Source organism: Seriola dumerili, unplaced genomic scaffold (assembly GCF_002260705.1).
Source record: "Seriola dumerili isolate Sdu_G_001 unplaced genomic scaffold, Sdu_1.0 BDQW01000002.1, whole genome shotgun sequence".
NCBI lineage: Eukaryota > Metazoa > Chordata > Actinopteri > Carangiformes > Carangidae > Seriola > Seriola dumerili.
Window position 1 is genome coordinate 8,710,485 of NW_019174257.1, and position 26,220 is coordinate 8,736,704.

A 26,220-nucleotide genomic window follows, 5' to 3' on the forward strand; every position below is an offset into this window, starting at 1 on the left:
TTCTTTTGCCTTGAATTAAAATCATTTAGTTCTTGTGCTGCTAACAAACTGGAATGTATATCTGCTTTCTTATTGCTGAGACAAGTCGTTATTGAGACCAGGTCTTATTTTGTGGGTAATGTGTAATCGAATCTGTGTTTTTCTCACCAACTGGAGTTTCAGAAATCATATGTGAGTATACTGTTTGTAAACAGGATGTAACTGAATTCATCTTTAGTTGATATAACACTGTATTTTGACCAACCAGTCCCTCTAAACTGAATTGTGCGGGGTGTTTACTTTGTCTACTTGCTCAACGCTCTTATTTAGGTGCCCCAAAGCGAACAGACGTCCTAATCTCTGATAAAATATTTAGAATTTATGCTTTTTGTTTCATTTCATTGACCTAAAATTTAAACTCTTCAGCAATAAGAAACAGTGTTTCATATTCTTTTTAATCAGTGTGAGCCAGAGAGGGAGGGAGAGCAGGGTGTAATCCAGCACCCACATCAGATTGTTTTAACCTTTTTCACCGTCTCATAAAAGCACAGCAATGGAGTTCTACATGGTACAAGCTTGTATGCATCTGTGTCTGTGTTTACAAGTATTTGTGTGTCAGTGTATGCTTGCAACTGCTTGAGGAATTCTGTTTGATGTGAAGCCACACTGTCCTCCATTTTGCATTACTTTAGTGCAGCAGTTGTAGCAGGAATCTCCTGCAATGAAGTACGAGCATGTTACATAACATGCAGTCACTAAGAACAATGTCTTTTTTTTTTTTTTTCCAGTACCTTTGCACAGCTTACATGGCATGTGTACACAATATTTACAGCACTCACTGACAAGTGTTGAACAAAAACTGAGAGCATGTTGTCTCAATTGAGACATAAAGAAATGTACAAAGCAAGTATAGCACAATTAGCAAGCTTTGCTAAAAGAAAAAGAAAACATTTATCTTTTGAACTTTTTGTCCTCTCTTCTTCTTCTCCTTCTTTACCCATTTTTATTGTTTTTTGTGATTTCATGTTGTCAAGAATGGCAAGAAAAGGATGGTAGAAAGATCAAACAAGTTAATGAGTCATCATTCAAACTGATGTCTTTGCAAAGGGTACATTTGGTGTGTGTGTGTGTGTGTGTGTGTGTGTGTGTGTGTGTGTGTGTGTGTGTGTGTGTGTGTGTGTGTGCGCGTGTGTGCGTGTGCGCGCGCAACCAAACTGAGCCAACAGGATAACTCATGTTAGCTGCAAGGGGTTCGGGGTTCTGTACTTTACCACATAGATAATATCTTGAGGTCTATACGCTATGTGCACCAGGAGGGGCACAGTCAGTATGTGTTGCCTCAGTCAACCTGCAGGTTATATAAGCTTTTCCATAACACAGGCTTACTGGCCGTTAGAGTGACACTGGAATTGATGGTGTGTTCCCTCAAAGCGGTTCCAGATCTTGTGGTTCATCATGGTTTCTCCACATCCCCTCTTTTTTTCTGTGTCTTTCCCTCCGTGTCACTCTCCCTTTCACTCCCCCTCCTCTCCTTACAGAGACAAACGGCACTCCACCTTTTTATTGATGGCAGTGGCTCTTTATTTGAGGACTGTGACTGTGAGAAGATGTAGTCAGAAGTTTTTAATAAGCTCTTGTCTTAATGAACCATAGACAGTCAGGACATTCCTTTCCCCACCAAAAGCTAACTAAACCTATAATCTGGGTGTGTGAACTGGGGAGGGGGTGGAGTCAGCGGTCTGCCTTAACCAGCAGAACTGAGATTAGATTGTTGGTAGCGAATAAGGGAGATGTAATCCACAGGAATTTGGGCCATCTTTTTTTGGATCCTATCACAATGACAGGGTCAGGATATAGAAGAGTACTTTTGTTGCTGATCTCATCTATTAATGAATTGTGCAGCGTTGACTTGACAACTCCTCTGTGTTGCATTCCCTCATTACTCTTTCCCTTCATCTTTTTTGTCCTTATTTTCATAATTAGTTTTTTTTTTTCTTTTTTACAAACAAAGTAATTTCCTGTTCTCCCCCCCGGGGCATACAGAAGGAGGACGTGACCAGGCTGCATCTGAGCAACTGATACATATCACACACACACACACTGATTACTGTTCATGTGGAAACTTTTCATTCTGGGCAGACTCACAATCTGACCTGCAATCTACTGTACTGCCTGTGTCTCATTCCATCTCTCACACACATCACATGTACACACACTCTCAAACACACACTCATACAGCAGTGCCCAGAGGAGAAGTGACAGGAGTCTGTTCACATCGCTCTTTCATGTCTCTCTCAGTTGACACCTCATTGATCTTTTTCTTTTCCCATAGCATTTTTCATTATATACTTCTGGATCCAGTTTGTAATGCCGTACAGAAGATATTATGTAACTCTACAAGCTGAGGTGTACTCTCCATAACTAGTAAAATGATCATCATAATCGGTTTGAGTTTCACTTAATTTGATGGGCTATACAAATGCAGTAATGGTTGCCTTTTTTTTCCATTAACCATTTTTCTAATTAATCTTTTAATTACAACTAACATGTTAGAAATAATGGTAAATATCCATCAAAACTGAATTACCAATGTCCCAAGTGAAAGTGAGCCTTGGAATTTCTTACTCCAACAGCCTAAAAATGTGTTTCTTTATGAGAAGTTGAGAATCTATAACCTGCAAATATTAGGCATATTTATCAGATAAATAACCTCAACAACTAATCAATGAGCCATCTGATTGGCTAATCAGCTAATCAACAAATAATTTAATCACTACAACAAATCAAACATAGTTAAATTCCTGCTCTATCTGGTCTTTGACGAGTATTGAAGCAGTGCTGACCTATGAGATGTTGACATTTTATTATGTTTTTTTATGTTTATGTTTATGTTTATGTTTATTAATTATACTCAGCTTTACCATCGGTTTTATGTGCAAACACATGAAGTAGAAAGGTATGACAGCAGAGAGAGGACAAATCAGAGAGTAGAGGGAAGCAAGTTTAAACAAAAAAAGAAAAAGTAGAATGTTGTGTGATCAAGTAGCAATATTAAATGTATGTGTAGTATTTATGAATGATGAGTTCATCCTTCAGTTATCACAGAGTTTATTGGATGGAATCACAGCCATTTACATGATTAGTTCCTTGGTGCATTGGCTAACAGAAATGGGATTTGGCAGAGAAGAGTGGCCAGACATTATACTGAAAAGACAAGTGGGGCGATACCCAGGATCATATCCATCAATGCACACCCTCACACTCATATCTGTCGAAGCAGCAATTCTGTACATGCCATTTCACTGTTGTAAAATAGGTGCTTGATTTTATTATCTCAAGTCTCCCCATAAAAGATTTACCATCAAAGCAGGCAAATAACAGTCAAACTGATGTTCTAAGATCCTAAATGTGGCTTGGATTAGTTACCTTGGGCTGAAGCCTAGCTGATTTAACTATGCCAAAAACTGCACTGAAACACTTCCAGATCAAGGGTAAATGAAAAATCATTTTTTAGCATGATATTGATGCAATTGATGCAAGAGTTTTAATGTTACAGGTCTGCTATTTGAGAACATTTAAGAAAAACACTCAGCATACTTGATGTTGGTTAGGGACCTCAGATATTTGATATATGATGATAATAATGATAATGATGATGTGTCCACTGAGACAGTTTCACAGTTTTTCTGAAAAAAGTCTCCATAAGCTTCTATAAACACAAACAAAGCTCTTTGCAGCTTTAAAAAGGTCAATTGGTCAGTCATTCTGTACAGAGCAACATATTTATAAAAAAAAAACAAATAAAATAAATTAAAAAAAACAGGTCAGATAACCTTGAAATTTGTTCCCCAAAAGCGATTTCCCATCATTTCAATGTCCTCCTGACATCTCGTCTAGCTCAAATTTTACCCATGGCTCAAATTTATTCTTGAAAATAAAGAACTTATGACCTTTCCTATTGCACCTTTAGACCATCAACCCACAAGTCAAACTTAGTATGTCCAACACTTTCATAATGTAATAAACAAAAAGCAATAAACAAAAAATTAAAGAAATAAATGGAATAAACATCCTTCAATATGAAAGTGTGTGAACAGCTGATTGGCCCACACAAGGCACTGTTCATGTTTAGCTGTGTATTCTTAATCATTACCGTCCAGTCTGTTCTGTAAAATTGGAATATTGATTCATCAGTTAGTCATATCAAATGTCGGCTGTGTGTGTGTGTGTGTGTGTGTGTGTGTGTGTGTGTGTGTGTATGTGTGTGTGTGTGTGTGTGTGTGTGTGTGTGTTTCACACCACAGACCCTCCATCCTTCCTCCTCCTCATTCTCCTCCTCCTCCTCCATCTCTTCCTCTCAATACAATGGAGAGTTCATACTCAGTGCAAAGACAGATCTCCCAGTTTTGTGTATTAAAAAAATAAAAAAATAAAAAAATCCGTTCTCTCATCTGTGAATCACACTTCAGTCTACACTCACTCTGTCTTTTGCCTTATGGCTCAATATCTTTGAATCACTGCATTTGTTATTAAAATGACAAAAAATCTCTCGACAGTTGAGCTATTGACAATTAATGTATAGCATATTTGCTTTTCTACAATCTTAGAATATTCCATTTGATTCAAGGCAACCTCTGTTGTTTAATACAGCGTGAATGCATCAATATCTTTAAAATAATCAGATGCAAGGTCAATCAATTCATTGATAATAGGGACAAAAACAACAAAACAAACTTACAACGAGGAGACTTTAACAAATATGTAAACAAATAGGCTACTGTTTGTACATCTAGTGGAAACAGAAAACATGGGCATCCCACCATTCACCAATTACTTCAGCTCTCCATAATTATTTGATGGGATGATACCTTACAAATGCCTTGTGTTATTTCCTTGGTTTTATATGCGCCAGAATTTTGGTGGGTATTATTTGAGGAATGTGAGACCAGCATACCAAAATGTTTGGTTAAATGTGGCTGAAAGCACCATACAACTGCATTCTGGGCTGTTGATTCATAGTTGCATGGTCAATGCTTGTAACTCTTACAGTCATTTAAATTGTAAAAGCTTATCGCTCAACATGGCTTGAAATGGTTGGTTTCTCATTCATATTGTGCTGCAGCGCTGCAGCGGACAGATAATCCTGACAAACATGCTTATTGGATCGAAACATTGATCACCTCATAGTAAACACGGATCACATGCCAGTAAACACGCGGGGGATCATGTTGATCAGTGAGCAGGCTCTAGTTTTAATCTCTCAAATCGGACACACATAAATAAAATAAACACAAGCTGCAAGTGAATATGCCAGGGAGTTATTGCTGTGGCTGTTAACTTATCAGATTGTCAGAGATTTTCACAAATCATCTGCCTTGGATAATTTTTTTTACTTTTCATTTCTTATTTTTACATAGAAAACGTTTTTAAATATTTCATGCATGTATTATATAAGAATATTTAATATTAATTTTAGGTTTTTTTTCAGCATACTGTTAGCACTCTGCAGTCTGAGTTTATGGTTGCACCACTCTTGCTCATCTCCTTACCTCACTGTACTATATACTTTACTTTCCTGTAACTGTCTGATCCCTTCAGTGTAAATTATATTGTCCACTGCACCTCAGAAAACTACATTCAGGAGATTCTTAATCAATATGTGATTGTAACTCGGCCAGACTGGAGCACTGACACCTCCCCATCCTGAGCCTCACATTAACGAGGGGAGTGATAGTAAAGGTCCTTGCTGTTTTAGTTCTGAGCCAGCTCGAAGGCAAGCAGGGACCTACAGCATAAAGAAGATACATTCATATTGAATTTGCTGTGTCCTTGAAGGTCAACAGACAAAGCTTTTTAAGTGCAGTTAGAGATGCAGTCGAGTAATTAATTGTCGCAGCTTTGCTGTTTTGTATGATGACACTTGAGCAATGTGCTGTTGGCATAATTTCTCTGCCTGTCAGACAAGTTGTGTATTCAGAAAATTCCATTTTATATCAGAAACAAGGAGGTTGCAGTAATTCTGGGTTTGTTACCGGCCACAGCAGTGGGGCTGGTATTATCTTCACCTTGTCGAAAACACCTGCCAGATCAAAATGAAGGCAAAGTTCAAAGATGAGTGTGCTTTGACCCAAGAGTACTGAGGAGTCATGTAATAATGTAGTAATAACTGCTGAGTAGTCGTGTGTCAGAACGTGAACGTGTTGAAGGGTGTAGTGACTGGTGTGATCCCATCACAAGATGGTCTCTAGTTTATGTGTGCTTTCAGTCATTTCCTAAAGTCAAGGTTGCAGTGGTCTGAAATGGATTCAACAGACTGAAAGCCCAATGAAGTACTTGTATACTGTCATGTGTAATATATATATGCAGATGTGTTGCTTCATGTGTCTACGTGTCTATGAATTTCCGACCCACAACTATGAGCACATGTCCTGATACCGAACTGCTGTGTATTAATGCAGCATCTACAGCGATGATTATAAAGCAGGGACTGAAATGTGACAGTGTATGAGGAAAAGAAGAACCTGTCATGATCCCTGTAGGCTGACGAATCCACTCAACTCTGGAAGTATCTTGCATTAGTGTTTTGTTGTCTAGCCAACAGCTAAAACACACGAGCAGCTTTAGCCTTGAAAACCAGACATTATCACACTAACTGACGTCGCATGTGGCCTCGCTGTCCTGCGTGAGGCAAGAAAACATTTCTTTCCAATTATCTTTTAGAGGTTGATCTTCAGGTTGTTGCCATGCAGCCAACAAGCACCTCAGTCTCACACCTTACTTCTACCCTTCAAAATGTTTTTTATCTTCATTTCACTTAATTTGTGCAGAAAAGGGACCTGTAATTATTTAGTGTTTAGTTTATTTAACAGTGTTTTGCCACTTTATAATACTATGATGCAGGGTAATTTATTTTTTATGAATCCTTGTATGAAAATAGAGCCATTACCATGAGGAATGGGGAACAGCAGGGCCATTTCGCTAGCACACAGCATGCTGGTGACAGAGGCTGATGTGCACAGTGAACATACATTTTGGGAAAATACAACCAAATAAGACTGATGGCCTTACTTTTCCCCAGCATCTGTGGAATGACTGCTGCTCCAGCCGAACTGATTGTTGAGCGTCATTCCAAAGCTAAATCAATGCGCCAAGCCTGCCAGGTGACTGTGGCCATAAAAATGCAGCATGCATGAAAAGAGGATATTTTTCTCGCTTTGCTGTTTCATCCTCCTGTGGTGATGGGGTTCAGCTGGGTGGCTGCAGATGACATTTCTGGGTACTGTCAGATTAATGTGGCTGAAAGAAGAAGAGAGGATTTCTACTTTTTGTTTTTTTTCCCCCCCTCAGTGGTGGCTGTGGTGATCTGTTTTGATAGGACAACATGACTGAAATAGCTGGGAACTCATCTCCAGGGGAGAGTCGGGGGGCCTACATGGGGTTTTGACAACTGTAGTCTGGCAACACCCATTTGAAGGGGACATTTGAAGGGGCCTCTATGGAAAAAAAAAAAAAAGTTCTGCTTGCCAACTATAGGTCACCTTCAAGATGTAGTTATTCTCAAGTTTTCTCTCAGAGAAAGTATTCTCTCAGAGCTACTGTTTAGAAACTTCAAACTTCTTTCAGTATCTGTAGATATACAAAAGAGCACTATAAATGTCAAAACAAAGAACTATGAGTGTGGAGCAATGATCCCTGTTGATTCTCAGGAGCTTAAAATCCCATATGTGATCTGCTAGTGCTTTCAGAGATGCTTAAACTTTCACAGCGTGTATCTTTAATTAATTCATACAAGCTAACAGTCATGCACTGAACAAGCAGCTTCATTATGAATCACATTATCTGTTAAGAGACGAGCATTCATTTTCCCTCTATATGGAACAAGTAGACTTTGTAAGAGATCGTGGAAGTGTCAGACTGTGGCGTGAGCAGGAGCGCTTTGAGCACCAGCTGGAGGCAGAGAGGGCACTCGGTTCCCATATCTGCCTCTCTGATCTGTGGAAGTCTTATGTCAATAAATGAACAGACTTGCGTAAAATACATCTCCTCCCTGTGTCTTTGTGACAAAAATCCATGTTAAAAGCCACTTTGTTGCCTCTGCAGCAGGGTCATTTGCCACACAGTCCTTGGTGGATGCTATTTGAAGCCTGGGGATGGGAACCATGAGTGCTGGCTGTTTATAGAGACAGAGGGGGTGAGGGGAGGAGATGAAAAACAATGATGGGGGTGGAAGAGATGGACAGATTGGTAATGAATACAAAAACACCCTGGCTTTATATTACATAAATATACAGACTGCTATATACTCAGTGCATCTTGTTTACACTTTATGTTACAATTGTTTTTTTGTTTTTTTTTTACATTTAAGCCACTATTAACAGAAAGTTTACAAGATCTCACCAGTACTCATAGTTTAAAGAAAAATTGAATGTGTTAATTTCTTACTTCCTGTCTAAACTTATATATATATATATATATGTATATATTACATACATTACATATATTACTATTGCTAATGTTTTTTTTGTTTTGTTTGTTTTTTGTTTTTTTTTATCAAAGCTTGTCTTGACACGTGTTGCAAATTAGGCCAGACCAAATGACATGACATGTAGCAGTGGCCTGATGTAGTTCTGAAACAGTTTGTGTATTAACCAGTCTTTTATCAATGACAAACGTGCTCTGGTTCCAGAAACTCAAATGTGAGGATCTCCTTTTCTCTATTTTACATCATTATAGATGTAAATTTTAGATTAAGACTGTTATTTGTATAAATCTCTTTGGGTTATAGGAAATTTTTATGGCTGTTTTTCAGTCTTTTCAGAGAGTTTATAGATTAAATGATTAATAAAAGATATAACCTATTGATGAGTGATGATGAAAATGTTAGCTTTTGTAGTCCCCATGAAAATAATAAATTAATCCAAATAGATCAATAAAATATTAGATATTTAGATGAAATCGAGCTGGTGCACAGATGGATGCATCACCACCGCCTTGGCATTCTCAAGTCTTTTGTTCATCACTGCACCAACTGCTGCTTTATGGTTTCTGGCCCTGACCCACTTTTCTTAGAGGTGGGTGACGTCACTCAATAAAACATCTCTTTTTGTTTTGTTTTTTCCTTTCCAAAGGATGCATCCGTACAACAAAACTGACTTGTACTTACCATCTGTGTGTGTGTTTGTGCATGCACTGGGTACATTGTTAATGGAAGTGTTACAGTTGACAGCTCACAGTGCAGCCACCTGGACAGTACAGTCAAGGCCTAATTTTAGCAACGGCAGGCACAAACGCAAACTGACACCGTCTCTTTGTCTTTTTTTTTTGCCACACTGACACTGGCTCTTTCACTGAACACATACACACACACACATTGGCACCGAAACACACAGTGAGGCTGCAGGTGATGGCTGTCGATGGCCATTTCTGGAGGTTCTCTTATGCCATGCTCCCTTACCTTTCTGTCTGTGTTTCCACAGACAGCCTATCTCCTCCTTGCCTCCTCTGTCAAACTCTCCCTCCATCTTTGGGTTAGTGCCAGGAAGGTTAGAGAAGTGGAAGCTTAAATTCTGAGACTAGCGGGGAAAATGTAGGTGGAGAAGATTGAATAAATGGTAGTCTTCTTTCCTGTTCTACTTGAGATATGGGTAGATTAAATGATGCCACTGCACTGCCATGTGTGTGTTACAGTGTCTGTGTGAATGTTCATGTCCCTGACAGACATCTCTCTACTTAAATAAAATCCTGAGATATGTGGCTTCATATTTAAAGGTTAATTCTGAGTGTGTTGCAAAGTAGCTGATGAATAGGACCATGTGTTTCTCATTAGTACATCCACAGTCATTTCTGCTTTAACTTTTTAACGATACACCTCAATGTTGCACGTCTGCAAAAACGGTGCATGAGCTGAAATGCAGGCTGCAGTCACATAGCTGCACATCACGTGTTTCCTCATGATATTAGAGCATTTTTCTGCCTCAGCATCATTGCAGCATTGCCAGGTCATTGTCGGTGTATATGCCAGTCTTAAGCAGCATATCTTTCCTCACCTGCCTCCTCCTCATCCTGCCTCTCAGGACCATGAGGACAGATGAGTCACTCCAACAAAAGAGCCTTTTAAACCTCCTGTTTGCAATATGCCTGTCTATCTCCCAGTTTGTCTACTGTATGTCAGTCTGCTTGCCTGCCTGCCTGCCTGTCTTGCAGCTCTGCCTGCTTGTCTACTTACAGCTCCTTACAGCCTCTCTGTCTACAGGTCTTCTGTTTTGTTTATATGCCTGCCAGCCTTCGTCTTGTTCCACTAATTACATGTCTCCTTGTCTTCTAACCTGTCTGCCTGCCTGTCAGTACATCCACATGCTTCCCCACGTGCTTAGTCAACAGCTTGACTCAATACCCACAACAACCTGGCACATCGTCTTCACACTTCTCTCATCCCATACTCCAACCTGAGCATGCTCTGACTTGTTTACACAGGATTATAATCATCAATAGCTTTTTTCCTTCACTTTAAGATTGATTGGTCAACTTCCTTAGATGCTCACATATAAAAGAAAAGCGCCAAAAGGAGAGTTTAAGAAGTCAATTTATTGCACTCGGATCTAAATTAGTATTTAAAAGACATAAACAACACTTCTGATTCTAGATCTCAGTGGTGTATTATCGTCCTTCCTACTTACTATGCACAGCAGCACAGGTCTCCCATTCAGAGTTTGGAGAGGCGTGGCCTGGTCTACTCTGCTGTGGCCGACAGCACAAGCTGTGTGTGTGCATGTGTGTGTTTTGTTGGTTGGTTGGCCAATAGAGCCTCTTTATCTCTTTCCCCTTTGGAGCAGCTTGTAAAACAGCCTCCACTCCCCCTGACCAGAAGTAGAGAGTCTACTTAAAAAGCTATCTCCTACTGTATGTGCAACCAAGTGTGGTTGTGCCCTAGATGTAGCCATGTTTTTAAGTATTTTCTAAATAGTTTTGGAATTTCTTAGGCTTGCTCATTGGAAAAAACAGTCAGAAATTAAGTGACTATTGTTCTGCCCTCCTTCAAAAACATGTCTAAACCCCAAAAATATAGTGACCTGCAGCACCAGTATGTTTTAACTGGACAACTCCTCCACCTATTGATGTAAACTGCATGCTGATGGTGAAAGCTTGGTATGAGTTCTTGTGCATGTGCACTCAATTTAATAATGGGAGAAATGTTATAATTGAAGTGTTTTCAAGGTGGTTCCTATTTTTTTTTTTTATTGAAGGCAATGTTTGTGGCAACCACTTCCTGTAGGTTGAAGGGTGGACCTCACAGTGCTATAATAATAACACACTCTGTTGCTCTGGGTGGTGGTGTTCCTCCTGTTGTGAGTTTGTTTTCACTTGTTTGGACACTTACTAAAGTTAAAGTCCCACTTTTCCAAGATTATCCTGAACCCTACACTCTAAAGTCTTTTCAGACCACTTTGGAAAATATCTCAGTAGAAATTACTGTTGAGTCCCACAGACACACTAGAAAAAGAAATACATTTGTATTTTTTCTATATGTGCTTCCCAGAGCAAAACATTTTGAATGACTAACACTGGCCAGTGTACTGTTGCTCTTCAGTCGTCATGCAGTTTTTTTAGGTTAGGCAGTGTCCTGTCCTGTTTGGCTTCATGTCCTTTGGCTTTTCCTACAATTACATTACTGTGTCTTGAGAAGAGACTGCAAATTACATTAGCACTTCTGCTAGCATCCCTCTGAACGGAAGCTATTAAGTCATTAAACAGTGTGTACCGCATACTGTTATTTCCCTCTCCAATAATGAAACCCTACACATACGAATTCATGTTTTCTTTCACATTCATGTCATACAGTCAGATTTAGGTCCTGCCAGTCCCCAAACATGGAATAGTTATTTAGTGCTATTTTTAAGTAACGCTGGTCTGTTTGGACTGTTTGTACAATGGAGGCCAAAATATTAAATCTTGGGATGATCTGAGATATTAAGATACATTATTCTGGTTAATTCTAATTTGTATTATTAGTGTCAGTTATTCTCACCCTCTATAGCTTAATATAAAAAAAAGTGCAACTTAAGAACAGATATGCCATATAGCAAGCGTGCCGCACATGATGCTCTCTGTTGTGAACCCATGCATGTTTTGCAATAATGTTTGGCAGTCTGTCAGTGGTTGTTTTGTTTTTTTTCATTGTTTTTTTTAATCCCCAAATAATATTTACAAAGAGCAAGCCGTCAAAATGAACAAAAAAAAAAAAAAAGTTTACAAAGACGAGGACAACAAAATAACAAAATAAAATCACTTGTATTGTCAGAAACACTGTATTTCTGTAGCCTGGGTGCAGCTGCCATGTGCACACTGACATCCAACTGACACACACAGAATACTCATTCATTAGCGCAGCTGTAAACCTGTCAGCTCTTGCTTGGGGGCACCACAGGATATACAGGACTGTGAAACAGATGTTAAAGGAAGAAAAAGAGGGGAAGCCAAAAGAGGGGCGAGAAATATAGAAAGGTATTTATTTGAAGACCTCAGTCTTGGCCTGAAACAAGATGGCTGCGTCAAGAAATGTGAATGTGACAAATTTGGAGTAAATACTGCTTGCTGAAATAAAAGTGCAGTTTAAAAACTGACAACATTCAGAAATCTTAAAAATAAGTTCAAGTTGGTATGTCTTGATGGTGCCTAAAGTAAAAAAAAAGGAGATGCATCATGATACAAGCTGTTTTAAAGGTGATGAAGAAAAGGAGGCCACCATAGGCAACATCATGGAGGATAATTTCATACAACCACATTTTGACATTGAATCAACAGGTAACACTAAACTGGGCCACGACAGGGGGAAAAGAGTTTGCTTTTGAATGGCATCAGGCACAAAATAAATAAATTGAGGACTGAATCAGTTGGAGAAACCCAAAAACCTCAGACTCAGTTAGATGCCAGACCTGCAGGCTTCGAGGGTCGACCAGACGAGACAATATCAGACTCCATGGAGTAGTAAAAGGGAGGGGCTGAGGAGAGCTCACTGTGTGTTGATGCCTTTGTGGAACAGCTGTTGAGGGAACAATTAAAACTCTATCACTCCATTACGATATGGGCTGAGAGAGCACACTGTGTGCTCATACTACGACCTCTGACAGACGCCTCACTAAGATCAGAAGGAGGGAAGCTGTTAAGCCACAGAATGAGAGAAGACATCTTTAGCCAGGCTCTGATTAAATGAAACCTGCAGGGGGTGGAGCTTGATCTCTGTTATGGGGAGTTGGAGTTTTCAATTACACACATATGTTTGTTTTTTTCCCCCCTTTTCTTCACTTTGGTAGCTTTTATAGAAATGGATGCTTGCTGCCCCCTAACTCCTGATCACCTGGTGTCCATTAATATTCATCAAGCTCTGTTTCTTGAGGTGTGCCCATGTCTCTGCATATGCACTTAAAATTACCTTTATGTTTAAAAGGACAAGCCTTTGACTTTGAGCTAGGAAGCAAGGCTGAATGCGTTTGCAGGATCAATGAGAGGGTATTTCTGGGTGAGACTCCTCATGGCCAGTGGGCCTTTTTGGATCGATTTCCCATTTTGGTTTCAGCTACGCTGATGCAAAGATTAGTGTAGTAAAAAAATATCTCAAACCTGGGAATATAAGGTTAACACTTTCTATGCAGGTACAGCTTGCACCTAACTGGAATTTTCATTTTCTATGGTCTTCTGTGGCTCTTCTTGAACCCAAAGTGATGCACACCGTATATAATGTATCCTTATTTTTTGACGTACACACGTCTGTAATTCTTTATTTATTCGTTACGATGATGACATTTGTCTTTAATTCATGAGTGGAGTCAATGGTGTTGAATTTCAGTAACAAACTCAGATCAAGGACAGGAGCATGATACCTTGTTTGTGTGTTAATGTGTGTGTGCTTTCCTGTGTGTGGGTTAGCGAGAGGTAGCATCAGGTTCCTGCTCTGAGGCTTAGTGTGTATCTGCATGTGGAACGAGGAAGAGATAGGTTGGTCATGAGATGATGTGATGAGTTCACAATCAGACAAAGACGAGGAAGAATGAGAGTCAAGGAATTATCAGAGAAGAAATGGAGGGGGACAACTGGGCTTTCATCTGGGGTAAGAACATGAGAGGAGCATTTCAGATTAGGTTGTTCAGCATAATTTTACAGGACAATACTTAATGTTTACGATAACAAATCAACTGTCCCTGTAGCTGTACCATTTCATAGAAATAAGAAAAATGGGAAATTAATTAAAAATAAAGGGTAATAAATCAATGAAGATTATAGAAATACAGTAAGTAAAACATTACTGTAGTGTAACAAACTAACTCAACCTTAATGCTGTTTCAGTTGATTTTGTATAAACCATTTGTTGAAGATTCACCTGGAATGCATCCTGAGTGTGCACAGAAACTTGAGCTTGTTGGTTAAAATAAAATATGTTTTTAGGAGCTTGCAGTATTCCTTGTGTGGACAGACTCCAGTATATCTCCTTTTGCTTTATATTCTACTTTTGTCCTCCAGCTACATTCAGCTGGAGTTGGATGTGCGCACTATCCACCCTCTGTGTCTGTTTCAAAGTCCAGAGTTTGTATTTGAAACTTTTTTTCCCCCCAAAAGCTACAGAAAGTTTCTTTGAGGCCAAAACACACTCTCACACTTGCTGTGTGAACAATACACTCGACATTTGTATTGCTGGTCCGTGAGCTGCTTCATTAGAGCAACAGGAGATCTGAACCCTTGTTCAAGGACAAGCTCACATGTAGATGTGTTCAGCTGACTTTTTCCAAGTGAGACCGGGGATTTAAACTGGCAATCGTATGGCTAATCAGTACATCAGTGATCTATTTGTAGCGTAATGGACTGTAGTGCTGTGTGAGCTACAGTAGTTGCTTATGTACTCCATGGCTGTCTAAGCTCTTCTTGTTAAATGCTTGGCACATTGATTTTTTTTTTTTTTTTTTTTTTTTTTTTTTTTGTGCTAATGAATTTTCCGTTCCTAAAAGAGGCCTTGAGGAGTCCAAGGCAGTCGGCATCTGCGATGACCATGAGCACATTTTGAGTTCTGAATGAGTGTTTGCCCTCACATTGATGCATCCAGTCACTCAATAATACATAAAAACGTTGCCTTTAAACCCCTGGGTGATAGATGCCAAACAGCTTCCCTCACTTACCCTTTAACCAACCCACAGATGCCACCTTTTAGTCATGCCTTTGGTGTCTCTTGTTTTTCTCCTCTGTCTCCTCAGGATTGAAAAAACGTACCAGGAAGGCATTTGGGATACGGAAGAAAGAGAAGGACAATGACTCTACGTAAGTCCTGATCCTCCTTGCTGATGCGTAATCCAAAGAGCATATTAGTCGTTTCACTGCTGAGAGTATTTACAGTATTGCTGTGCAGTTGAGTGGAAAGCTGGCTCAAACTTCAGAACTGGAATTTGTTATTTTAAGAAATAAAATTGATATACAACAGCAGGTCATGCTTATACACTGCAGCAGAATAAGACGATTACAATAAGTAAGAACAATTACAGGATTAGTATTAAGTACAGTTGCTGTCAAAAAGAGGTTAGACAGCTGCCTCCATTAACTTTGCACCGTCACAGAGGTTATAGCGGTCATGAGCCACAGTGATATATTCTATGTTGTGTTGTGTTAGTGGATCATATGTGACATTTTATTATGGAGCTTCAAAGTAATGTGTCAGTACTTAATGTATCCAGTGGTTTTGAGCTTGCTTGTTTACATACAGCTGATGTTATCTGAAATGTTCGGAAGTTGTGCAAATACTGCAGGATTCAAAATGGACCAATTAGATCGGGTATGAAATACTCTGTGGGTCCGATGAATCTTAAAAATGATTCCACGGGTGTTATAGCTAATTTGTAACTGTGCATGAGACGCTCTGTAAAAGGTTTGTGTGCTGGGATGTCTGTGGGAGTTGATTTGTGGAGTGAATAAGTGTAGTGTGAGTGTGGTTATGTGAAAAGATTTTCCTTGAACACCCCTTTTACTTATTTCATCCCAACTAATTAGCAAAGCACTTGATGTCAAAATGAAGAGCTCACATATTTAATGACTTTAATGTTCTTTTTTTTTTCTTCTTTAATTTCTTACAGGGGGTCCCCAGACAGAGACGGGGGTGTAAGTAACAGAAAATATATAATATATATCTGCCGTTTTATTCATTTGTAAACGAGACTTCAGTGTACGCATGTATTACTGGAGGGAATCAAGTCTGGTGATTGTGAACTACATTATTTCTTTTCTGTGCTCTTTTTACTTGCCAGGAACCACAAGAGGTTGAATCGGTACTAAACTCAACTCTAGTCCTTTAGAATAGTAGTAGTAGGATAGTGTAGTGTGTAGAGCTTAGATATGTTAAAGACACCATAGTATATTCTTCAACTCATTAGTCAACCGCCGGTGTTGCTGTTTCAGCTTTCTTTTCATTAGCAGGCTCCCCAAAGAGGGAATGAGGGGAAAAAAAACAAAAGGGGCATCAGGATATTCCCCAGTGACATTTGGGTTGGCCTGAAGACATGTAAATCTTGAAATATTATACAGCACTGCTGGACTATTTGCACCATTTAGGATTATAACAATAATCATCGTCATCAGGAGATCATTAGCAGCCAAGCAGAGTTTCATTTATGTTTGCAAAAAACAGACAAAATGTTTTAAAAATCATATTAGGTTTAATGACCTGAGAAGTTGCGAACAAGAAAAAGGAACAAGAGAGATAAAACATCAGGGCCTGTCAGAGGAAAGTAGGAAAATGTCAGACAGTCTAAGATGACGTGACATCCAGGGACCACAGGATCAGGGTTTATAGGGTTGAATTAGTTGCACCGTAGTTCCACTGCACAGTAGTTAACATAGCAACACATCCAGTTGTAGCACAGTAGTGCAGAGTATACTGTACCTCCAGTGTCTGGTAGGTTTTTAATCATACTGTCTCTCTCTTATCAGTCTCAGAAGAAGACCAACGGGGCCCCGAATGGCTTCTACGGAGATATCGACTGGGACAGATATGTAAGTAAAAACCCAAATGTGGAATTTTTATCTTGATCTGGTTTATCAGCTGATTTAGTCAACATCAAGTCGCATTTTCTTTTTTTCATTCTTATTCATAGCTGCTGCTTTGTTTTCCCCTGCACTGTATTAGCTTTTTGTATTGATCTTTATCATTGTAAAATCAATGATGAAATGAAATCAGTGATTACAGATAGTAAAAGTATAGGTTAGGATTATGACTTTGTCAATATGTACTTGGTCATGTTTCATTTAGCAGGGAACCTAGCGTTTGTTATGACTGGAGGTCTGTATTTATCAGCTGAAAAAGTCAATGGGAACTTTAACTGTAGCTTGATGAACCTGCGGTGAACCTGTTTCTCTACTAGAATTTAATTTTCATCTAACTAATATTACTGCAGTGTGTTACATATAACATGACAGTATACAGATATTTTAGGAGATTTACATTGACTCACTGTTTATGTTTCAGAACTCTCCTGAGGTGGATGATGAGGGCTACAGCATCAGACCTGATGAGGATTCAGAAGAGGGAGATATCCTCAGCTTCTTGATTAGTCATTTCAAAGAATTAACTTGCCTTATTTTTGTCTGCCAAGTCACTTTGGCTTACTAAAAATGGATTGCTTCCATTTTTAGTACAAGATTTGTCAAATATTGGAAAACTGATAGGAGATCAATTTGTGTTATAAAGCTCATTTATTCAACTGCTTAACAAAGTCTAAAAACATCAAATTAACAAAGCTCTAAATAAAGCTAGTTGCAGTTGAAGTTGCAGAGAAATGAGGAAGAGCCCCACAACCTCTTTGTGAAATCACACAGATTTATAGGGACATTTACCGTCAAGCATGTGTGCACCAAGTACAAACTTGTATTTGTATTAGGTTTATGCCACAATTTTCCTAACTGTCAGTTAATTTACTAGTAATATTTGCAAGGTCTCGATAGGTGTCACAACCAAAATACATACGTAATAATATTTTGCCCCTCCACTTTATCAGCTGTACTGAGAGGTTATTTTTATTTCTAGAGCAATAACACTACAAAAAAAGAAACAGTTTTTAAGAAATCCGAGCAAAGAATAGAGCATTCACCTTCCCTGTTTCAATGGAGAAATTAGTTGAGCATTCACCAAGGTAGTGAGGCTAGTTTTACCAGGGATGTTGTTCCGAGTTTGGAAGCCCCAACACAGTCACATAGTTGCCCTTATAATATGTTAAATAAATCCTGGACTGTTTGAGGGGGGGGGGACTTTGCTTTCCTTGACTATGGGATACTACCTACCACCAAGAAGCCCCACTTCTTCTCCTCTGATGAGTCGGAAGAAGAGGAGGACCACAGGAAAAAATTCAAAATCAAGATCAAGCCGCTGCCGGCCGATCAGGTCACGTCTGTTCCCTCGGTCGACGAGCTCAAAGCTTCCATAGGCAACATAGCTCTGTCCCCGTCTCCTCTGGTGAGTAGCTCTGACATCACTGTCCTCTCCCTGCTGGGTCTCACTCACAGAGCGCTTTGTATTAGTGTTTAGATGGTTATAATGTGCATGTGCAAATCACTCCTGAGTCTTCATTTTCTAACTGCCTTTTAACACGTAGAAGTAGATTTTTTTTTTATGTGCAGAGATATGGGTGTGCATGTGTGTGTGCTTGTATCTACTGAGCTACTATCTTTCTCTACAATATGTATTCTACTTGAAAACTGTTTCTGGATTCTAAATGGGTCACTGCTTCACTTTTCTTGGGTTTCTACATAAACAGAATTAGTTTGTTTTAATGAGCTAGTATGCAAGAGTACGTAATGTCTTTGGTTTGAACCCTAGACTAAAATCACAATCCACATCTCTGTAATGAGTGGGGTTAGCTGATTATATGATTCCATGTAGATCTGTGATGCTTGTGATACTTGGTCAGTGCTGTCAGTGACCTCAATGTTCTCCCGTTTAGTCCGGTGTCGCTTAACACAAGGCAGACGTCCCACCGCAACAGAAACCATCTGATGACGTGCTGCTGACAAATAGTAGGGTGTGAAGGTCTTGTTTGAAGCGACACAGCTCAGCTGATGAGTCCAAATTCAAGCACACATCCACTTTAGACAGCCTGTAATTAGAGGTGGGACTCCAAAGCAGGCTTTGGCCTTCCCTGCCTTTCTAGCTCCTACCCATAATTCCGATGTTCTCCAGTGAGGGCAGTTAGCTTGGGTGTCCGCCTTGAATAATTCAGGTAGGAAAGTGGGCACATTGAACCCGTGTGTTGGTCTGCTGTACAGTGAGATTGCTTGTGGTCATTTGAGCTTCAGTCCTTAATAATTCAGTCCAGACTCAGTGTGTTGATCCACTGACTGTTCATCTGATCAGGTGTGAAGGTCTTTTCATGCTGATAATGGTAGCATGCACATATGGAGGAGAATTATAGGGAAGCACTGGCTGCTTTTGCCACTCTGAGTCTTTTTTTTTTTTTTTACTCATACATATGACATGAATCATCGGTATGGCCCTGTTTTACCCAATCTGGTCACCCCTGACTAGTTTTAGAATTGGACTGAATTTCTGCCAGATTAGTTGTCATTTGACCTTCAGTTCCACAGGGGTCATGATGCCTTATTAATTGCATGAATGATCATTAATCTGATGATCAGATTGATTCTCGATATGTCAGATATTTTGGTCAGCTGTCTTGCAGTTTCTCCATCCTGTTTCCCATAAAGCTACTATCAAAAGACTTATAAACTGTAGTGAACTTGTTTTTAGCGTTATTATTGGAGTAGTATTTTACTGTTGTCTTGACACACCACATCGCCTTCTTGCACAATGTAATTCTGTTTTTCTCTTTTTGTGAAAACTGCACAGGATGTGTTCATCATTTGAATAAACTGTATTGTCAATGGACAGTTAGAATAAAATTGTCAATGGGGGTTCTGTGTTTTCTGATTAATGTGACCGCCCATTTCATAACCAGATGTTTTATTTGTACTGTTTGATCATAGAAGATGTACATAGTGAATGTGTAATGTGAATTAACATAATTAATGAAAACATAGAGTGTCTGCCTAGTTTAGCAGGTTAGTCAATCAACAGAAAAAAGTTGATCATTAAAATGATTAGTTTAGCAACAGTGCCAAATGTTGAGTAGTTCAACCTTCTCACATTTGAGGATTCGTTGCTTTCCCACTTTTCTATCATTGTAAATTGGATATCTTTTGGTTCTAGACTTTGCACAATTTGAAGAAATCACCCGGACTCAGGAAAATGGAGGTGGCATTTTTCACTGTTTCCTTATTGATTCCTTTATAGAGTAAATTATTAATTAAGTTAGTTAAGATTTGCTTTTGGGGCAGTTTTACATTGTGGTGTTATGGTCATGATCAGCATATGTGGAAGCTTTTTTCTCAGACAAGTGATCTGAAATAAGCTTTCCGTAACAGCTTTTTTAAATTCATGTAATGCAGTCAAGTCAACCTGAGTGTTAGCCAGGATCAGGACATTGGGATTACATTGGCCTGTAGTTGTGATTACGAAACTTCCACCTTCACCTCCACCAGTTCAAATTAGCATCACGTTTGCCCAGACAGAGCTTTTTCCTCGCACATAAATTAAATGAGTCACACAGTCACTCCCAGTCCCTGGCAACCCTGGCTAACCTTGGCTGTGGACTGACAATAAAAATGGTCTGATGAAAAGAGGATGAAGAGCCAAATGTTAACTGGCCTCCAAAAGCAAACACTGATTCTTTCCACTTCTTTCTTTTCCTTGAACCATTCCAGTAAAACTTTATTCCCAGACTAAAACATTCATGACTTGGTCTTATTTGCAAAAAGAAGACTCACACTTGACAACAACCCAGAGCCATTTGAATATCATTGAAATTCCTTAGACTCTAGTTTATACTATCTTGCTCTTAACGTTGGTTTTCTTCATGTAAATATGACATTGCAAGAGGGTACCCCATGCCAAGTATTATACACACCTATGATATTGAGTGCTGTATTTAGCAGACTGTGTGAGCTTCATTTCCATGGTATTATTTGGCATATTCTGCATGAATTATTCATGTGTACACAAGCTCTGTGAGAGGGACATGATGATGCAGGTTAACAGCTTATTTCACATAAAAGCTTAGCCAGGATTCTGTGTTCACATCATGTTAGGGGGAGTCGTGGACAATGTGTAGATGGAGGGATCAAGGATTGACTGAATGCAGTGAGGAGCCATAGTACTACACCTGCTTTATTTATCTATACTAATGATTGCAGTTAATGTAGATGACTGCCTGCATGGTACAGATGTTTTGCTTTACAATGTGAATACACTTTTCACTCTAATCTTTTAACTACGCCACCTGTCTCTTTTCTGTATCTGCTTTTTATCTCTCATCCTTCGCTGCCCTTAATGATGATGCTAACCCCTGTAGAGGAGTCCGGTAAGCCTATGCTTTGCATGTTTGTTGTGTTTATATCTTTTTTTTTTTGTTTGTTTTTTTTTGTTTTTTGACTGTTAACTCTGCAATCCCTCATGATTGGTTTGTTGCCGAAAATGAGCTGACTACATATGAAACAAGATATTAACCTAGTTTGTTATAACTGTAGGTTTTATTATTGGCCCAGCATTTATTGGGTAAATGACCAATATTATGTGATTTCTCTTTTGTGTGTTTCATGGTGGTGTTATACTGTATAGTCAGGTACATGTGTGTGCCTGCTCAGCATTTTTATGGCACATGAAAGCTGATTTGTTTGCCTAGTTACTTTGCAAGAGCGCTGTCTTTAAGTTGTTTCCGCTGACTAAGACATCTTAAATCTGATTTTAATTGGTTCTGGAGTCTTGAGTTTCCAGTTCTTAGTCCAAATAGCGAGACTTCAAGCAGTGGATGAGGCAAGGAGGAGGTCAGAGTTGGAGTTAAAATGTGAGAACTAAAAAAAAAAAAAAGGCATCTTGCATCACAATTTAATACCTTGTCTTATTGTCTACCAGTATTTTGAGTATAAACATCTTACTTTTTTTGATAAATTCTTCATGTTTCAGAATCTGCCAATAGTGTAGCCAGCCACAGCACAGTCTGGTCTACACAGGTTGTCCCCTCAGGCGAAGTCACTCTGTGTTGAGATATGAACTGCCACAATTACACAATGTTTCATTACTCTGCCACCAGAGGCAAAGATGCAGTATTGAATTTCAAAAATGAAAAAAAAAAAAGAATCTGCTCTTCCTCTTCTTTACATTGTCTGATTTGACATATATCACACATTGTACTGTCTTTACACAACAATTTTCTAATGTTGAAGATCAATGTCAGTAACTGATCGAGGCCAAAAGGTCAAAGTGCGTTACTCTGAACACTTCCTGTTGTTCTTCCTGTTTACATAGAGCAGGGGGACACTGATTGGTTATGACAAACAGCGTTGCACTGTATCCTGCACCAACTCATCCAATGACATTAATCCTTTCCACCAGCATGTCCCACCCCTTTGTTGCATCACTTTAATCACTCATGGCTCACTGAACAACTGGAACAAGCACAAGAGAGAGGGAAGGAGGGAGAGAGGGTTGATGCGAGGGGGACTGGATGCAGGCAGATGGAGAGATTTCAGCAGAAATTATAGAGACCAACAGGGCAGATGGGAGACTTACAGAGAGAATGAGGGGAAACAGAAAATGATTAGATGGCAAAAAATGACTGTTTTTAACACAAAAATGATCGAATAAAGAGCTCATCATGGAGACTGGATTGAAGCAGCTCTGCAGTATATTTTGGATGATGTCCAATCATAGCAGGCTCACAGATCATATTAAAGATTCAGGCAAATATCCATCAATGGTAACACTTTGTTTTCCCTCATCACAAACAGAAGATTGGGAGCATATAGGCATAAAGACAAACACGCAGAGCTGTTCCCCAATACCCACTTGCCTTGTTACACAGTACTTATTGAGCAATTTGCATTTATAGTCAAAAATCCTTAAGCTGGATAAGGCTGCATAAGTAATTTCTCACAAACTCTAACACAGATGAGCACATAACACCCTCTTTACGGAAATGTTAACACCCTTATCCCCAAATCTGAGCAACTGGGCCAAAATTCCTCCTCTCCTCTCCTGGTGCATATAGTATGATGTCTGCTTTACTGATTTGTCACTCTCTGACCAGGTATCTCTTCTCTCTTCCTTTTTGCTGGTCACAGAGACGTAGCCCGGTAAGTGTCCTTTTCTTCTGTCTCCCTGGTGTCAGGCTAAATATGTCATGCAGCTTCTTGTACCCTTTTGCTTTTCACCTTTTCCTTGGGGGCAGTTGAATAAGACTGAAAATACGTAGGTGGGTCATCCGCCGAATCAGTGGGTCAAAGCTGTTAGCTAATTTGTTTTGATGCTAATATTTAATCAAAAAAAAGAATAAATATACAGATTTATAAATATATTTTTCCAGATTCTCAAGATCACTATTGTGCTTGTGTGCTGCTCTTTCATCTTGAATGATTTCTCGCTTGGTCTCTATAGTGAGAGAATATTTGCACTTTTGACAGCTGGACCTTTTGATGTCTTACTTCAGTCACTCCCCATCGTTGTGCCTTCTCATCTGCTCCTGTCTCTTCCCCTCCCTTCCCTCTTTCTCTCCTTATCTGCTCTCTGCCTTTCTTGGCCTCTTGCGTCCCTCTCATGGTGAATTCATACATACACTCACATACACTCGGGTGTTTAAGATCCCGGCTGGAGAGGCAGTGTTATTTGTGCTGTTGCCTCTCCAACAACAAAACAAAACTCATTTCTCTTTTAATCTTCTTAAGCTTCAACTCTATCAGTCTCACACCTTCTCTAGTACCAAGGGTGCCTTCTTAAGACTTCAAAAGCATGTTTTGAAGGCTTTCCAATTTTTCTGGCTTTGACACCTCAAACCACTGCTCACGGCAGTTAGCTCACTGCAGACTGCAGCCGTTTACCAAGTTGCCATTTTCTGGGTAGTGTGATACTAACAATGTTATTGTTATGGAGCTTTACACCCCCTTAATTTCAACTGCCTCCCTAATGATATATATTTTTGACCTGATAGCTGCTGAGAAGATTTGTCTCAACTTGCCACATTTCAATAAATGTGCAGTGTTCAATTTATCACCTAATACAGCATAAAAAGTCTACCATTGATGGTGATTCCATTTACACTATAATCAAAGTGATCACTGTCATGCAGGTCAGCATTAGCCTGTGCAATTTAGTTTTTTTGGCAATTTGTAAATAACAGTATAAAGAGATTGGTAAATTGGTAAATACAAGAGTCTTGATAATGATAATGCTGCAACTAAAGGTGCCTATGTTTTAGAGGCAAGAAGTTGATTTATAGCTTAGAAGTAAGAGCGCTTCCTGCACAGCACTGTGTGTCTGTGTGTGCATTAGTGCTGTCTGCTGCTGGGTAGCTTGTAGCTGGTCAGGAAGTTCCAGAGGTCTCATCAAATTAAGTCAACCTAAGGCTGCAGATCATCCTCTGACCTTCACTACTGTACACTCTGTGTCATTGTCCTGTTTGAACCGCACAGTTTTCTCAAAGGAAAAGAAAGGATAATCCAGTTGAGAGCTCTGACATTATACATTTTTTGATGTATTTGCAACTGTTGCACATAGATGGGACAATGTGGTTTACACCAGTGACTTGCTTTTTGCACATAACTTTAACTCTTTGTTGTTTACATTCTGAAGTTTGATGTGTTTGGGTTTTTACATTTCACTGTCTTTTCTTTTCATATTACAGGGTTTGAAGAGGAATACATCCAGTAAGTATAAGCCCTGTTGCACCTTAGAGCAGGCTCACTTCTTAATGATAGTAATTTAGGAGAACGTGATGCAAGAGTCACCTATAGTAAACAGATTTGATTTGTGGTTCCAGGTGAGGAGATTGCCAGACCGAGACGCGTCGTCCCTACTGGTCCCACTGTGGCCCCCACACCAGCTCCAGCACCAAACCCCCCCAGGTATGTACCTCGCTATTCCTTGACAAGGTTGAGTGCGAGCCACTGCCACTTAAAACTGGGGTTGCCAAAAAATCTAGAAAAGAAAAAAAAAATGCCAAAAGTTGAAAATACAGGTGCCCTCCTGCAGCTCCGGCATATGTACACATGCACACAACACAACCGCAGCTGATGGTTAAGCAGAGGGCTAAAGTATTAGCAACATTTGACTTAGCCACTCATCAGCTGCTTTCATGGTTAATCTACCTACACAAGCAACCACATTAGGATATTACAGGTCAATGAAGTTAGCAGGCTGTTACCTGACCAGGAGAGTTGCAGCAAGTTCTCACCACCTCTGAAACGCTTCACCGATATCCATCTGAAGGGTTATGCACAGACATCTGCATTTATAGAACGGTCAATAGGAACGCTCTCTCTCTCTCTCTAAAGACCTGTTATTGGCCAAAGTCTCCCATGCTGGGCAAGATTTTCTAAAGCCTGAAAACAGAGCCGAGAGGTGCAGGCGTCTTGTTTGCTCTCAGACCACTTTAATTCCAAAATGCTGAAAGGTGATCAAAAAAAAATGACTGCCATATTACAATTTTCCAATAACCGTTTCAATGGAGTTACTTCTGTATTAACTGAAACATTTACAACAGCAATACATCTTTGAAAGACCTTGACCTGATGAGGGGGACTTCTTTGGATAATACTCTTGATATTACCAAAGGCAGTGTTTTTGAGATAACATGTTATGTTATGCTTCTGACATAATGGCTGATAAATCTAATCGCAGATTTTTCTAGCTTGAATTCATAAAAAACAGTGTTTATAGTTGTTTTCATTGCTGTTCCTATAGATGAGTGGGCCTTAAGTCATGTTATATGTTTTTTTTGGTTTGATTGAATGCTAGATTTTAGTGTGCTCGTCTGTCTGTGTTTGTAACATTGGGTGTTTGTTGTCTGTCCAGTGTAATTAGTATAAGAGCCACGGTACACATGCAACAAAGTCAGGTGTGGATATTCTCTCTCCACAACAATCGATCATTTTCTATGTTTCCTGTTGCTCGCCACTTTCAGAAACCTCCATTATATCGCAAAACACAAACTGAAATATTATACAGGTTCAATGTTTCAGATTAAATTATAAAAAAAATATATTTTGGGAGTTAAAGAATTTATATCAATGGCCTGTGGTTGTATTTTGATATCTGTGTGCAGTAGTTTTTCATATGCTCACCCTCTTTCCCTTTACATCACTGTGGTTGAATTGAGCACAGTGCAGTCT

At 39.3% G+C, this 26,220-nt stretch overlaps 1 protein-coding gene across 1 annotated transcript in view; it reads left to right on the plus strand.

Moving 5' to 3' along the window:
- sgip1 (SH3 domain GRB2 like endophilin interacting protein 1) overlaps nucleotides 1-26,220 on the plus strand; it is a 59,534-nt gene that overhangs the window by 13,032 nt on the left and 20,282 nt on the right. Inside the window, exons 2-11 of the mRNA XM_022749739.1 lie at nucleotides 15,219-15,282; nucleotides 16,089-16,113; nucleotides 16,942-17,004; nucleotides 17,477-17,540; nucleotides 18,282-18,460; nucleotides 20,210-20,254; nucleotides 21,411-21,419; nucleotides 23,179-23,190; nucleotides 24,735-24,756; nucleotides 24,870-24,954. Coding sequence (XP_022605460.1) covers nucleotides 15,219-15,282; nucleotides 16,089-16,113; nucleotides 16,942-17,004; nucleotides 17,477-17,540; nucleotides 18,282-18,460; nucleotides 20,210-20,254; nucleotides 21,411-21,419; nucleotides 23,179-23,190; nucleotides 24,735-24,756; nucleotides 24,870-24,954 — 568 coding nt within the window. The remainder of the gene's footprint in view (nucleotides 1-15,218; nucleotides 15,283-16,088; nucleotides 16,114-16,941; nucleotides 17,005-17,476; nucleotides 17,541-18,281; nucleotides 18,461-20,209; nucleotides 20,255-21,410; nucleotides 21,420-23,178; nucleotides 23,191-24,734; nucleotides 24,757-24,869; nucleotides 24,955-26,220) is intronic.